The 16,811-nt window shown below is 44.0% G+C and overlaps 1 protein-coding gene across 11 annotated transcripts in view; it reads left to right on the forward strand.

The window, feature by feature from the left end:
- Positions 1–15,425, forward strand: part of LOC119965418 (protein 4.1-like) — a 231,982-nt gene extending 216,557 nt beyond the window's left edge. For all 11 annotated transcript variants that reach the window (XM_038796202.1, XM_038796194.1, XM_038796254.1 and 8 more), the window contains 5 exons: positions 3,984–4,109; positions 10,708–10,809; positions 11,119–11,199; positions 12,839–12,943; positions 13,735–15,425. In XM_038796202.1, coding sequence (XP_038652130.1) covers positions 3,984–4,109; positions 10,708–10,809; positions 11,119–11,199; positions 12,839–12,937 — 408 coding nt within the window. In that variant the 3' untranslated portion in view covers positions 12,938–12,943; positions 13,735–15,425. The remainder of the gene's footprint in view (positions 1–3,983; positions 4,110–10,707; positions 10,810–11,118; positions 11,200–12,838; positions 12,944–13,734) is intronic.
- Positions 15,426–16,811: the final 1,386 nt, after the last annotated feature.

Genomic DNA, 16,811 nt, shown 5'->3' on the forward strand with positions numbered 1-16,811 from the left:
GAGTGTTAACTGTTTGATTCTGAGGAGCTGCTCCCGCAGGGAGTCGGACTGGACCCCGAAAACGATCTGATCCCGGATCATGGAAACAGCCATCAAGTCACAATTACATGACTGCGCTAGGATGCAGAGATGGGTCAAGAAGGACTGAAAAGGTTCACCCTTACCCTGAAGCCTCTGTTAGAAGATGTACCGTTCAAAGCTCTCATTCACCTCGATGTCGCAGTGGTTGTCGAATTTCAGCAGAACCGTCTTGAACTTCGTCTTGTCTCCGCCATCAGCAAACGTGAGCGAGTTATAGATGTGGTTGGCGTGGTCCCCCGCAGTCGACAGGAACAGTCTTTCGGGCATTTGATACTGCCTCGAGGTTGGAGGCCTCGATATAGAGGAGGAACTTCTGTTTGAAGACTTTCCAGTTGGCGCCGAGGTTGCTGGAGATCCGGAGATCCAGAGGAGGTTGGATCTTTTCCATGCCGCTGGATGGCTGCGTGCTGGTCTTTGCAGATTCACTCGGGGTAGGTTCGTTGGAGTTAATAGCTCTCTGGTACCATGATGTGTTATGTGTGCTGGCCTAACATCGACTGCAACTGGATGCAGTAAAACGAAAAAAACAGGCTTCCGACACAGGAGATGGTCCAACACTGTTTTATTGAACTGTTGATTGCTGTACATAATATGCTGTGGGTTGACACTCTATTAACCTAACTGATAACCTCCTCCTAGCTTAACCAGACTAGCTCTCTACCACATGGTGATGATGTTCATTGGTCTGTGCACTGTGACTATCTCCCTAGCCGTGTCCTGTGCGAGAGGGAGAGCCTTAATGCCCTGTGGGCTTTATAGTGGTGGTGTCATGTCTCGCGATTGGTTGTTCTGTGTCGTGTGTGTCCATTGGTTATCCTATGTGTTAATCACTGCCTGTCTGCATCTCATGATATACATGAGTGGCTATTATGACAAAAACCATGTGACCCTCCCTAGTATTATGATTCTCTAAGTGTCCTATAACCTCTTTAATAATGGATTCTAGCATTTTCCCAATGCCAGGTGTAAGGCTAACTGGTCTCTTGTTCCCTGCTGACTTGAGCAGAGGTGTTGTATTTGCAGTTTTTCCAATCTAGGAAACTTTGGAAGATTGAAACCAATGCATCCACTATCTCTACAGCTATCTTTAAGATCCTAGGATGCAGGCCATCGGGTCTTGGGAACTGTTCAGCGTATAGTTCCATTAGTTTTACCATTATTTTTTATCTACCACGTTCAGCACACTGAAACATAGCATCATAATAGAACAAGTTTTTAATCAGAGAGCATCAAGTTAAATGCAAAAATACCGGTAAAGCTATATAGGACATTACTCTGTTTCCTTTTAAAGTTTGGGATGAAGTTACAACAACAGAATGTTTAGCATAGATAAACCCTTTCAACTCATCAAGTCTGTGCTGGCTCCCTGCGAGAGCAATTCAGCTAGTTCCACCCCTGCCCCGAATCATAACCTCATTACATCAAGATTTCTCTGGTAAATACCGTACTGTTTCAGCGACATTGTTGAATTTCACTTTCCAAAAATGGTCATTTGCTGAGATTCCAAGTTTTTATGATGTTTCAACATAATGGAATGCAAACTCACTATTGTAACTGAAATCAATCCTTTATTCAGCAGTGAGTCTTCTCAATATTGTAAACACAGAAGAAATGGAAGTTTTTGTCTTTGTTGATACCTTGACTGAACTAGTTGTTTGACAGTTTTTTTAGGCCTCACTTTCTGCCATTTTCTTGTAGAATGTGGATGACAGTCTGAGATCAGAACTGGAAGAACAGTCAGTGTGTGTAAAAGTTGATCACAAAGCAGAAATAGAGGGACTGAAGCTGGAAAATGGCTTCAGCCTGAGTCAAGTGGCCGACCCAATGGAACCATCACAGGGACGGGATTCTATCCCTTTCTCTGTGAGGAGCAGCGAGGAGGAGGAAGGATGTACCTCTTGCAGAGTAAGGAGCTGAAGTGGCAAAACAGGTCAGGAATAAGCTTGAATATGCAGGCTGAGGCTTCAGAGGAGATTACAGCAAAGGTCCTCTCGAGCTTTGCTGCTCCGCAACTAAATGGCCACCTGAAGGAAGGGGAACAGAAAGAACAACCTTTAAAGATAAATGGCGATGTGTCTCATTACCATGAACCTCCTCTGCTAATCCGCTGCTTTCAGGTAACGTTGAGCTAGGAGACCACAAGGTTCTTTCAACTCCTATTACTGACCTATTTTCCACCATAAAAATCAAGACACTGCCGCATGTTGGTTTAACATGAGCTCCTGAGAAAAATCTGACTATATATTTAGATATGTTGAATACACAATTTATATAATACATGTTTTATGAAAAGCAAAGAATTGTTTGGTGTTTGCTTGCTTCAGTGTTAGTGGTTTCTAGACACTGGGAAATTTTGGTGAAGTACTTTTCAAATTACTTGCAATCAAATGTAGAAACCATTACATAGATATCATAGATATCATCATAGAATTTACAGTGCAGAAGGAGGCCATTTGGCCCATCGAGTCTGCACCGGCTCTTGGAAAGAGCACCCTACCCAAGGTCAACACGTTACCTTTGCCTAATCTATTTTGTATTTCAACTCTGACCTACTCCTCTAGTACTAATGTTGTCTTTTGCATGGTGATCATTAACAATTTGTATAAAAGGTGGTGGTAGAAATGCTTAAAACTTATTTCCTGTACATAGAAGAAAATGGGCATTAATGAATAATACTTTTAAGTGGGCAGTATTTTCTGACGCAGCTTATTTATAGGTCATTAATTTTTTTAAATATTTCAATACTTTCTGTTAAACAATGCTACCATTATTGGTTTTGGGCAGGGTGATAGAAAATTTGGAAGTTACATTCATTATTTTAATATTTAAGTAATATAATTTTATTTCCTCACTTGTTTAGTTACACATTTTTCTAAAGTGTCATCAGCAATAACCCTTGCTAATAAATTTACTGGTTTGGATGTGAAACTTACTCATTTATCTGAACCTTTTACATTGACTACTGTCGTCAAGATTGCTAGTTCATTCCTGGCATTGCAGTTAAAGAATACTGTAGCTTGAAACAAGACAACTGGTAGTCAGGTTTAATGATTAGCTGCTTCCTGCATCTGGGATTAGCAGCTGAGTCTATAAAATCCAAATTGGCAATTCTATATTTTGAGCTGTAACATTCATAGGGTAAAAACCAACCACTGTTACAATTCCAATTTCCATATTTTCATTGTTCTTTCCCTCCGCTTTTACATTTTTCACTTGTTTTCATCTATGATCACATTCAGCATCCCTCCAGTGTCTGCTTAAAACTTAGCAAAACCATATGGAAAGATAAGGAATGATAATGAGTAATATTCATGACAAAATAAGTGATCAGTGTCAGAAATGCTCCTTAATTATTAAATATTCCAGTTTTGTATTTAGTGAGTGCTGATATAAAGGCTGAGTTAACCTCAGTGGCAAAATGAAAAGGTACCAGTTGCTACAAGAAGGTAATGCAGATCCAGTTGCAGCACTGATTTTATGCTGCTTGACTTTGCTACTGAGCAATTCAAAATATCTAAAATTAATTTGGAATGGGTAATAAAACCAGGGGCTGGTTTAGCACAGTGGGCTAAATCGCTGGCTTGTAATGCAGAACAAGGCCAGCAGCGCAGGTTCAATTCCTGTATCAGCCTCCCCGAATAGGCGCCGGAATGTGGCGACTAGGGGCTTTTCACAGTAACTTAATTGAAGCCTACTCGTAACAATAAACGATTATTATTATTTAAAAGGGATACTGAGTAGATTTTGCCATGGCTGTTGTAGACTACAGTATTATATTGCAACCACGCTATAATTGTTTTGCCATTGTCAGAAGTAACTAACATTCAATTCTGTTGCCAAGTATAAAAGCTTGCTTGAAAAACTTTCAGTAAATATGATTACTATTTTCCCCTTTTGAATAGCCGCCACTTGTAAAGACTCAAACTGTAACCATCTCTGACATGCCGAACTCGGAAAATGAGATTGCAACAAACAAAGTTCCTGTTGTTCACACTGAAACAAAGACCATCACCTATGAAGCCGCACAGGTTTGAAATTATTGTAAAGTCAACTTGTCTTGATCATAATTTGAGAATTTAATTAAGATTTGTATTTTGGTTTGGCATTGTTTGGGGGAGGGAGGGGGCCTCAGACTGAGCTTGAGCAGTGAATGAACTGAGTCATACAAATTAGGGAGCTTGCAGGTTTGATCCCCAGCCTATGCCATTAACTGATGTCAAAAAAACAAGGTTCTCCAGTTAGCCTCAGTATCTGGGTTAAAATGGTGAAAATTGTTCAGAGTTCACTATCCAGCAATCCTTATTGGAAAGTGCACATCTGCAGACATCAGGTGAGAAATGTTTCAGGATCAGCTGTGATGGTCTTGTCATGATAAAAAGATTGAAATCACTCAAGCCTGTAAATTACAGTAACTGACACTTTTATTCACAAGCATGCTTGGGAGATGCAACCTGCATCGAAATGATGTCTCTGATACAACAGCTGTGTAACATATTTATATCTTTTGGTTATCAGATTTCACTAAACAAGCAGAAATTTCAGGTTGTAGCTATACTAGGAGAATGGCTCAAGTCTGTGCTGCTTGACGCATATTTGTTTACCCATCCTGTGAATAGCATTAAGTTTGTGATTGTTACTTTCCCAAACCACTGTTCTACAGAATTGGCTGTTCTGCTCTACTTCCTGGCCTCCCATCCTCCACAACGCATAACCTTGAACTCTTCCAAAACTCTGCTGCCATGCTGAGAATGGGCTCTAATAACTATTCTTTTAAAGCTGCTAATGCTCATAACTGCATGTGCCTATTTCAAACCCATTAGTCTTGGCATCAGTCTTAATGTTTAATTATTTCAATACCCACACTTCAAACTGTACTGTTGAGTAGCTTGCTGACTTTCACTCAGGGCCCACAATGCTCATGCATTTACACTCTGACCATAATAATCCATCATTTAATCCCAGGCATCTGTCCCTAACCATGGCTACCATGGCTAGCAGCTCTACAAGATACTGATTGATTTGTTTCTGCATTTCCCTCAATGTAGGGAAGTGAGTCTGTGGGAGTGGGCTGTGTGAAAAGTGTATTTTGTGTATAAACTAACTTTCAGCTCTGCTGCCCATCAATTCTATCTTGAAAAATAAAAATAACTTTCTCACAAAACTGACATTAACAGATTTACTGTAGCCCCTTTTTAATTTGAACTTTCAAACTGATTTAATGTTAGTTATGCTATCTGTTACCCTTTTCCTTAATATGATTTTTGGAGCATTTTCGTCTACCTAGTGGCTCTCAAAGTCACTGTTCTACAGAATTGGCTGTTCTGCTCTACCTCCTGGCCTCCCATCCTCCACAATGCATAACCTTGAACTCTTCCAAAACTCTGCTGCCTGTATCCCAACTGAGACCAATGCATTAAAATGCTCATCTTAATGTTCAAATCCATCCACAGGCATGGCCCGTCCTACCTCTGCAAGCTTTGCCAGCAGTACAGGGGACGATTTTCTAGCCACATTGCGCCTGGTGCAAATCCTGCTATGTTGGAAAAATTGCAGGAGAGTACAAAAACAGGATTTGCGTCAGACGGAAAACAGTTTGCGGTCTTCCCGGGCCCTTACTGCTGCCGCAAACCAGATCTCACCCAGAAAGACCGAGAAGCAGAGTTAAATCAATTTGCATGAACTTCAGTCTCATTAACGAGAATAAAGTCAGATGTTCCGACCTCGCGCAAACCCCCCTCCCCCCAGGGAAGGTATCCAGGGCTGAATCACTACTGGTCCTAAAAAGCAGAAACCTGGCACCATGGATTCTGAGTGGGAGCAAGGAGATATGTGCCGTTCAGGTTGCAGGAGGGCAAATCAGCCGCCGACTTGGTGCGGAGCGAGCCTTCAAGGGAGCTGAGGCTTGTACGGGGGGAGGGGTGGTGCTCAGGCTGGGCTGGAGAGCTTCAGATCTCCACCAGGATAGGGGGTTGCATTGCTAGTCTTCTCTGTTAGCTGAAAAGCCTTTGAACTATTTCATTTCAGGTCAGTTTCAAAGCCCACACGTAGCTATGGCTACTCTGCTTCTGTTTGCTTTAAAGGATCTGTCATTTTCTGTTCACATTCCATTTCATTCCCCATTAACTATTACACGGGCCAGATCTGGCAGCTGTTGCCTCAACCAGAGGAGCATTCCCGATATTAACACGTCACTTGATACTCCATCAACTCTGAATGCACACCTGTTATGTGTAAGCTCATGATTTTTAGAAGGGGGTTATTTCTACCTCGTCTGAACTGCATGCCTTACATGGAAGTTTCTTTTCATCATTCAGGCAGGTGGATGAGCAACCTTTAAATTTAAATTAGTGCTTTTCTCTTTGTCTGAATTCCTGGAAGCAAGACTTTTTTTGGGTTTTCATATTTTATATTTCACAACTCTGTTTTATGTTAAACTTCTCATAACCACATCGACCAGAGAAAAATAACTAACAAAAGAGCACAACAAAACTGAGCAAGTAATAAACGGAGGTAAAAAGACAGGCAGAGGTCAGTCCAAATATTTACATGCAATCGTTTCCCTCCTGCTGTGGTCATGTCCCCCCTTTGAACGGCGTACCTTTGTTGCAGTTTCCAGTTTGTCCCAGCTGCGTATTTACAGATGTCTATCTGCTGTTTTAATCCCTTGTTCCTCTTGATTTCCTTGTGTGTCCTTCTCCCTCTTTCTGTTCCATCTTTACCCCATGACTTGCTTGTGACTACCCCTTCCCCCTTACTCTCTTGGTTACTGGCTACGAACATATCCTTCCACGTCCTGTGGATGCTCTCTTCTGACCCTTGGGTAGCAAATTTTATTTTCTCCAATTTGCGAAATTCCGCCAGGTCGGACAGCCAGTCTGCAGCTTTGGATGGTGCGGCCAATCACCAGCCGAGTAAGATTCTCCAGCGGGCGATCAGGGAGGCAAAGGCTAGGGCATCAGCCCCCCCTCCCCATGAAGCATTCTGGCTGGTCTGAGACCCCGAAGATCGCCACTTTTGGGCATGGCTCCACCCTCATTCCCACAACCCTGGACATGGCCTCAAAAATGGTTGTCCAGTGCTTGGCGAGTCTAGGGCAGCCTGGAACATGTGGGTGTAGTTGGCCGGGCCTCCCTGGCACTGGTCACACTTGTCCTCCATCTCCTGAAATAATCTACTCATTCAGGTTCTGTATGTGCGCTCTGTGCACCACCGTTAGCTGCATTAGGCTGAGCCCTGCGCATTTGGAGGCGGAGTATGCCGTGTGAAGTGCTTTGATCCAGAGTCCTCCCTCTATTTCTATGCCTAGTTCCTCCTTCCATTCTTTTCTTGTCTTGTCCGGGGGGGGGTGGGCCTACCTCCTCCATACAGTTTCCCTTGCTTTTGTCGTCAAGTCCAGCAGTTCTTCAACTAACGAATGTCCTGGTATCTGGGGGTACGTCATCATTTCCTTACGGAGGACCGCTCCGATGGATATCCCCAAATGTCACCCACTTTGTGTTGGTCTGCTCTCTCCTCCACAACCTGGCACAGCAGCGGGGCGATGTGCTGGAGGTTGATGATGAGGAACATGTGGCCACCTCCAAGGAGGAGGATGAGGATGATGAGGCAGCGCTGAGGATGAGCCCAGGGAGGAACCAGAGGACCAGCCGGAGGCTGCAGGACAGACGGCAGCAGCGAGGGTCCGGCAAGCCCAGAGGGCCAGGTAGGCCCCCAAACTCGTCCGATTCACTTAGGACATGACCTGGCCAATCATCGCTACCTTATCCAAGCCACCCTCCCAGGATCTGTGTCACATACTACAGGGTGCTAGGACTATGTTGGCACTGTCACCGGGTGACTGTCGAGGGCAGGGGTGTGTTGATAATCCGCTGAGTGCCAGTGCTCCTCAATCTATGCCATAGTCTGACCCCCTGCCTGTCTGCTGAGTGCTCGCTCACACCCATCACCTGCACGCGGTGTGCCCAGGGAGGGGGGTGCCTGGAGAGATGGGCCAAGGGTTCGCAGGTTAGCCTGCATTGCAGTAGAACGTGACAGAATCATCATACTGGTTGTGTACAAGGATGTTTATTGTGTTCAACAATTCGCCACTTCCACATTCTCCCCGTGCTTGCATGGGCTTCACCCCCACAACCCAAAAATGTGCAGGGTAGGTGGATTGGCCACGCTAAATTGCCCCTGAATTGGAAAAGCATAATTGGGTACTCTAAATTTATTTTTTTTGTTAAATGAAAAAAAACAATTTCCCACTCTCCCGATGGTGCCGCTGTGGCCTTGAGGGCTTTGGGATTGCTTGGAGGGCCTTTAGGAGGAGACTTCACCCGTGTCCACTGTGAGCTCATAAAGCATCTTAATCTTGTGCGGCCTCCTGCTATGTCTAGGTGAACCCCTGGATGCACATCAAAAGTCAAGACTGCCTGCTACTTTCTGCTCACTGTAGGATGCCCTTGGCAGGTGGTCTCTTTTGGGCCTGGACCTGCAGGCAGCTGGCACTGGTATTGTCCTGTCACCTTGTTCTGCCCCTGAGATGCACCGGTGTCATGAAAGGGGGGATTCAGAAGTGCAGGAGATTGTCAGTGTCTCCTGGGTTGAATGCCCCGGGATGGGCTGTCATGCTTCCTCCTTCCTCTGAGTGCTCTTGGGCCCCTTGAGTATTCCATGGGACTTTGGGACAGCTAAGGCTCCTGAAGCCTCTGTGTCACCTGATGCTGCCAGTCCTGGAGACCTGCGATTGTCTGAGCCATGGTGTGAGAGCCCTCAGCATTGATCCTCTGTGTCTGGACCGTGCTCTGCACCCCCTCAGCAATGACCCTCTGTGACTGAGTCATGCTTTGGACTCTGCCATTCTTGATTCGGAAGTCCTGCCCCAGGCTTTCCATCACGGTTGCCACCCTTGCAGTGTTGGTCTGGGTGCCATGCACTGTCGAACTGTGTCCTACACCTGACGGCTCCGTTTTGTCTTGTGGTTGCTGGACTGTCGCTGACACCCACTCCTGGATTTCTCAGCACTGCCTTTGCATTGCCAGCAGCTCAAGGAGAACCTTTTCCAGAGGCTGGGCATCTGGCTGGGTGCCAGTTGTGTCATGGGGTCCAGCAGACCACCTACTACCCAATCGGCCTCTACCTGGTGGCATCAGCAGTTGTGCAGTGACCCAGAAGCCTGTCTGCTAATATCGCTCACTGAGATACGTGTCTCTGTGCTGGTCCCTGTGACACCCGAACAGTGATTTCCACTGAGGTGCTTCCAGAGGTCACACTGACTCCAGATTCTCCGACCTCATCAGGTGCCAATCCGGATTCAGAGAAAGGGAGGAACAGGGGTCTGAGGAGCTTACAACTCACTTGAAACGGGTCATATAGCAGAAGGTTCAGTACATCCTCACTTCTGTATTGCAGACCAACCTTGCAGCTCTCTTCTGTGCCTCCCCTGCTATCTCTATCGCTCTCCCCTCATAGGGGATTAGGAGATGCAGTTCCAGGATTCCCCTGTCTGGGCTCTTCCTTTTGTTATGGGCTATCTTCTCCTGCAGGGACACAAAGAGGAGATTGTAAGCCAGACGACTGACAGGTTGAGGGGTGGCTACAGCCGGTGGCATATGTGGGCACTGTTCCTGGACAGAAGGGGCAGTGATGAGGAGTGCCTAGGGGACTCGAGGAAGATGCTGGGAGGCTGCATAGTATTAGGAAGTGGATTAATGTTGATATTCCGAGTGGCACAGATGGGACTGATGCCAGGAGGAGACAGGTGGTCACTCACCTTCGCAGTTCGAATTAGGTCATTCATTTTCTTGCGGTATTGGATGCTGGACTTCCATGTCAGGCTGCTGCCACTGACTGCTGCAGCCACCACATCCCAGGCTGGATTAGCCTCGCTGCTTCTACCCACTCGGGGTACAGGGTGGCCCGCCTTTCCTCCATGGCATCCAGAAGCCTGTTCAGGTCTGCCTCTAAGAAGCATGGAGCAGTCTCCACACTGCCATCCTCCTGGCTTTACTGAGAGTGAATGCAGAGGGACTGTTTGAATGCAGCTCCCCTTATTAACAGCACACAGCTGATTTCTCCCCCCCCCCCCCCCCCCCCCAACCCACGGTGTGGCAAATTAAATGCCCGTGAACTCCAAATCTTAATTCATCTGAGGACTCATTTCTAGCACTAAGCACGGGAAGATTGCAATCAGAGTAGCGCTGGAACAGCCGGTGCAATTTTCATGCCCAAAATTACATTTAATAATTGGAAAAATCTGCCCATAACCTTCCAAGAACTCTGCGTTCCTCCAGCTTTGGTCTGTTGTGTGTCACCCTCTCCCTTTGTGTTAAAATTGCCTTCAGCCATCTGGACCCAAAGCTCTGGAATTTCCTTCCTAAGCCCCTTTTGCCCCTCCATCCATATTTCTTTAATATTTCCATCCACAACTAGGTGTGAAAACTTGGTCTGATACATTCCATTGAAGCAGCTTTGAATGTTTATTACATACGGATCAATGCAAATGACCCCCTTTCATATGTATTATAGACTAGATCCCATTTTTAAAAATTCAGTCTTGGGATGTAGGCATCATTGACAATGTGTCGCTATCACAGTCCATCCTCTTTCATGAACTTATTAGTAAAATGTTGCAATTTATTGCAGACGGATGATGGCAATGGTGATTGTGAGCCTGCAGTATTGATGAGTGCTCAGACCATCACATCCGAGACCGTCTCCACCACCACAACCACTCAAATCACAAAGGTGAGGAAAAACTATCAAAACGTCTTGCGGGTTTTCACTGAATGCTCGTTATGTGACTAAAATGGTCTGTTTAGACTTTCTAGTGTAGTTCATTTGGAAAGTGTCAGTTTAGATGGGAAGGATTTTTTTTTAAGAAAATGTAGAGTTAGTTCACCAGTCCTGTTATTGAGCTAGCCATCAGTTGGTGTATGAGGGTCAGGCCAATCTGGCTCAACATTCCAATTCAATCTTGTTAAAAGTCAAAAATTTATATACTAAAATTAATACCTAACACAGCAGAATTTAAGCTGCCTTTTTCACTTTTTTCAGACTATTAAGGGAGGAATTTCAGAAACCAGAATTGAGAAACGAATTGTAATCTCAGGAGATACAGATGTTGACCACGATCAGGTGAAAATTATTTTTTAACTGTGTAATCTAGATTTAATTTTAAAAATAAGATCTTGAGTCAGGACATTAATAATGTTTATTAGTGTCCCAAGAATGCTTACATAATACTGCAATGAAGTTACTGTAAAAATCCCCTAGTCGCCTGTTCGGGTACACTGAGGGAGAATTCAGAATGTCCAATTCACCGAACAAGCACATCTTTCGGGACTTGTGGGAGGAAACCGGAACACCCAGAGGAAACCCACACAGACACAGGGAGAACGTGTAGACTCCGCACAGACAGTGATCCAAGCTGGAATCGAACATGGGTCCCTGGTGCTTTGATCCTCTTACGAACAAATAATCTGTTGTCAGTGAGTGACAGATTTCATAATTAAAAAATTGTGCTTGGATTGTATTATTAATTAGTTACTATTGGAGAATTTTCCCAATTTTCAAATTATTAAATTTCTTCACCGCAGAAGCCATGGCTTGGCCAAGATGGACTGACCCATTTTGTGGCCTCCACCAACATTAGCATTCATCCTGCTGCCAGAAAGTGGGCAAAAATTAACATGGAAGCTGAAAGAAAGTTGTTCAGCCATGTCCCCTCCTTTTAATCCTGAATTAGTTACAGTCAGAAGATTTCTAAGTATAGAACCTGAATCCTTCTGCCGTGTGTTGTAGCTCAATACGCTACACCTATACAATGCACCCTTGTGTTTGTTTGTACCTGCTTCAATGTGAAATAGGTAGTTTGATCCAAATGTATTTTAGTGCTTTCTTTCCATGTTGTTCACCTCAAGGTTTTAGTAGGTGAACATTTTGCATTAGTCTTTTTTTAAGAAGTTACCTTTTTTACAAGAAAAGTTACTTCTAAGTTTCACTGAAGAAATGGAAAACAGAAAATCAGAGTTGAGATTCTCTGTTTCCCGATGCCGATTCCATAATTGTCGATCGGGCGGAGAATCCCATTTTACAACTAAATCGGGGGATGCACCTGTTTTACGCAGGTATCGCATGCTCTGCCCCCTCCGAAACTGCATCATCGTGACATCCACCACATGCCGTTGGGACGGCCTAGGACTTCACCTGAAGGCCCTTCCCCAGTGCTCCACTCTCGATGGGCCAAGTTCATGATGGCGCTGCAATGTGTGATCCCAGCCGTGCGGGAACCCGGCGTGGAGGCTGCCGTCTGGGTCCAGCGCCCCCACATTCGGGCGGGAGCCATGCTACTGACCCGGGGGGGGGGGGGGGGGGGGGGTTTCGCAAGGCTGGGTAGACTGGTGGAGGGGGTGTTCAGGGGGGCACCATCTGACAGATCGGGTCCACTCACATGGCCGGTGCCATATTGTATGACGCACCCGCTGCAGGGTATCGCCATGCGCATGCGCAGCCACGGAATCGGCCAGTCTCCGGTTGTTTATTTCCTGGAGGCCAGGAGTTTTACGTGGCGTGGCTGCTAGCTCCTCACCAGTCGCAGCATCGGCGAGAGGGCGCTGCAAATTTTTCCACATAAAACGCACGGATCCTCCGCACTTTCCCTCTGAATCGGAGGATCTGGCCCCACACCTATCAACACATTGCTGCAGCAGCATATGGCACGCTTAGGCAAATGCATGACTATTATGTTCACCTTTTAATATTGTATTTTTTGCAGGCTTTGGCACAAGCCATCAAAGAAGCCAAAGAACAGCATCCGGATATGTCAGTGACCAAGGTAGTGGTGCATCAAGAGACAGAGGTAGCTGAGGAATAAGGCCAGGTAAAGCTTTTAATTCTTAGCATTTATATTGAAAGACAACAATATTTTTTCTGACATGTCATTTAAATTAAACAAATTGCTGACAAGATTGCATGCTTATATGTTGAATCAAATTCAGTATGAGTGACTATATCAGTACAGATTTAAGCTGTTAATGCAGTGCACTGTACCAAGGAATGTCATCCTAGGGGACCTCAAGTCACAGGCTCATCAGTACTATTGAACAGCGGACAGCTTATTGGTGTAGGTCTCCATCTGCATTACACCTTTGGATATTTTCATCTGTAGCTGATCTAAAGCTTAAGAAGCATAATGAGCATCTTCAGTCCACTTTAAACGACAATTTGTGCTTTTAACCGGTCTGTCTCTATACAACCTCTGTAGATAGATGAGACAGTGGAGTGGCACCTTTGTTTTACCGGCTGGCTACATGTTACTTTGGATGTACAACCTTCACACAGCTAGTTTTGCAGGTAAAGATGCTGAGTCAAGAAAGAGTATGTTTTCCCACAGGGAGTGAAAATCAGCAGATCCTGTACACCATCCATGTCAGCCCAACAGTAACATTGACCTTGCTTTGGAAGGGAGTAAACCACCAGGCCCTTTTGTGGAGATTGCTGTGACTTAGCGAAGAGAAAGATGCATTTAAAATCTACCAATTCAAGTACAAAGCAGAATAATTAGCGAGGGAAACTAGTGATAACTCACATGGGTTATAATATAACATTTCTATGTTTGGTGGTTTGTTTGGTTTACCATTGGGTAATACTTCCTTATTTCTTGTTTTACAGAAGAAAATATTGCAAGCAACCTCTTTCCAAGTCTTACTGCTTGACCATTCAATGGAATATTTTTATACGTTTTTAGGATCTGACCACTGCCATTTGCGTTTATTTAGCAACCCTTCAATAATCACCAAATCTTAGAAATGGAACCATGTACACAAAGGATATTTGACAAAACCTGAAGAATTTTAAGTCAATGTGTAAAACTTGGACTGTGTTTTCTGTAGACTTTTTTTTTATTACATGGAAACATCTATTTGATACAGTTTTAGATGCATAGATTTTTACATATTTCAGTACCTAAAACTGCTTTGCTTTTGGGTTTTTCCCCCATTGGCTGTTATAGTGTGCAAAACATCAGATTAAATTTCAGCATTTAGGCTGAGAAGTTGAGTAGTTTGTGAAGAGTGGAGAAATGAAATTCCAGCATTTTTCAATCATGAAACATTTTATACTGTGAATTAAAGGAGCTGTGAATAGTTGTGAACTTTGACACATCAATTTCTCAGATCTCAACAAAATGAATGGTCATTTTTACCTGTCCAGAGCCTTCTACTTTTTATTTTACATTTAAAAGCTGTTGTATGCTTTTTCAAACGGACTGTTCAAAAAGTTTCTCGAGATTCAGCACCAGCAAGCTAGCAATTCTGACAGTTCGGTTGATTTCGGTGGACTTTTGAAAAACAATGATTGAAACACAAAAAAGTTTGCATTTTTAAAAAAAAATGTTTTTTGTGAGGGGCAGCTTTTAAATTTTTATTCTATTTTTAAAGATAAACCTGTAAAAGACTTCAGAAAAAGGATATAACAGCTTTGATATTATCAGGTCGTTATACGGAATTTCAGAAAACTCAACCAAAAAAGCATCAAGTAGGATTGCGATCAGGAAGTGCGAAATTAAGTAATATGAAATAAATTATTTAGAATAAGTTTTTTACATATGCTGTTTTTCTTGTGTTTCAGATTTTTTTTTTAAAAACCTGTAACAAATTCTCAAAACATGGATTGTCTTGGCTAGATAATTTAACCCTTAATATATTCTAGCGAATTATCTGCGATTTAATATGTTATATTTCTGTATAAAGATTTTTTGTTTTCCTGTCAGCAGAAATGATCTAGCCCAGGATGTTGCTGGCAAGATTTAAGTGCCTCACTGAAACAAGTATCATGTTTGCAGTTTAGATATTTGAAAAATATTGGGGCTCTGAAGTAGCTTTTTGTTTTCTTTAATAATGCAAAGCAGAAGAAAAACTTAATTTCTTGTGCAGTATTGTGAATAATATGCATCCAAGAAGCTTATGATCCTAATCCTACTGTGAAAAGCAGCTCTGTACTTTGAATTCCATTCTTTTTAGATGTGATCCCTACTGATTGAAGGATTTTTGTAAAGTTCTTTTCATTATATAATTGTATAGAATTAGCAATTTAAAATCTTTACCCCATCGGCTTTTAATATTAGGAAGCTTTAGATGGATTTTGTTTTTAAATTGCAGAATCTTTGTAGATATTAATTAGTGGGAATTATCTCAGTATTGTGGGACTTCAATCATACCATGATCATGCTGACGATGTAATAGGAAAGTTCAGTAGTTGCATTTGGTAGCAGGAAGTATTGACTGAGTTCTTCCTCCTTTGGCTTTTTGAATACTGTTTTAAAGAAATAAAAATTTTTGATCAGGAAACTGAGTTGCAAAACCTTTGAATCCATTGTGACTGTATGACCTTAATTATTTGTGTGTCTTTAAAATCCAGTCCATTGCAGTTGTATATTTCTGAAACCAAGAGATGGCAACCAGACGATGAACTGATATTTTGACTGTAAACCTTTTGAAAGAAATCTCCGAATATGAACTAGTCTGTTTTAAAAAAACAAAATATCAAAATATTTTGTTTCAGTGCATCAGCCTTTGTGTACTAGTGAATGTGATTAATTATTTGCCAAGCTTTTTGGGACCTAGCTCGATCTAATATCTGGCCTGTCGTGTTTTAAGTAACAGTCTGCTAAGAGAATGTTACGCATCTTGTAATTTAAATGTGCAGTGTCATAAATTGAGCCTTCCAACCTTATTAACATTTATGCAAATTTTTTAATTGTATTGGTGAGTTTACACAGTATTCAGTGGTGCAATCTACCATAAGACATAGGAGCAGAATTAGGCCACTCGGCCCATCGAGTCTGCTCCACCATTCAATCATGGCTGATATTTTCTCATCCCCATTCTCCTGCCTTCTCCCCATAACCCCTGATCCCCTTATTGATCAAGAACCTATCTATTTCTGTCTTAAAGATACTCAGCGAGTGCCTTAATGCTCAAGTGTAACGTGACCGGGAGAGGCCTGTTGTGGGCTTCCCGGCAGCCTTCACGCCTCGCGGGATCTAGCCAAGTCCTGCGAGGCGTCGGGATCAGAATCAGGCCCAAAAGGGGCGCACTTAAGTAGGTTTTAAACCTACTTGGGAGTGATTACCTGGGATCTACCAGCCTCCACAGCGAAGCTGCACCCAGCCGGGCGCCATTCAGTACTGGCCCACACAAACGTGGACCAAGCGAAACGGCATCCGGTTCGGGGAGGGAAGGAGGGTCTCCCAGGCCATCTGAGGCCCTTTGACCAGGGATAGTGGCAGATGGCACTTTGGCACTGCCAGGATGCCTGGATGGCACTGCCAAGGGTCAGTGCCCAAGGGGGGGGCCATGCCCATGAAAGCGGTGGAGGGGGGGTTTAGGGTTTGAAGGGTGGGGCGGGTGCATGGCAGGTGAGTAGGAGCTGTTGGGCGTTGGGATCGTAATGGGTGGGGGTCCGGGGTAGGGGATTGGGGGGAAGCCTGTAAGGGGGCATAGGAGGCCTGCGAGGGGAGATGCCCAGGGACCCCATAGCGGGGTGTCCTCACTTGGGGACTGTGGGGTAGTGCCTATGTATGTGGGGGGGGGTGACATTACCCATGGTTGAGGGGTGTGGGGGATCCACAAGCTCACATAGAGATCGGGGCACCCTTTCAAAATAGTGTCTGAGTTCAGCTCCCCAGTGCTGAAAAAAATTCTTAAGTGAGGGCTAAACCGGTGAGAAACTCCCCAAAGCCCAAAAAG

Source organism: Scyliorhinus canicula, chromosome 1, assembly GCF_902713615.1.
Source record: "Scyliorhinus canicula chromosome 1, sScyCan1.1, whole genome shotgun sequence".
NCBI classification, from domain to species: domain Eukaryota; kingdom Metazoa; phylum Chordata; class Chondrichthyes; order Carcharhiniformes; family Scyliorhinidae; genus Scyliorhinus; species Scyliorhinus canicula.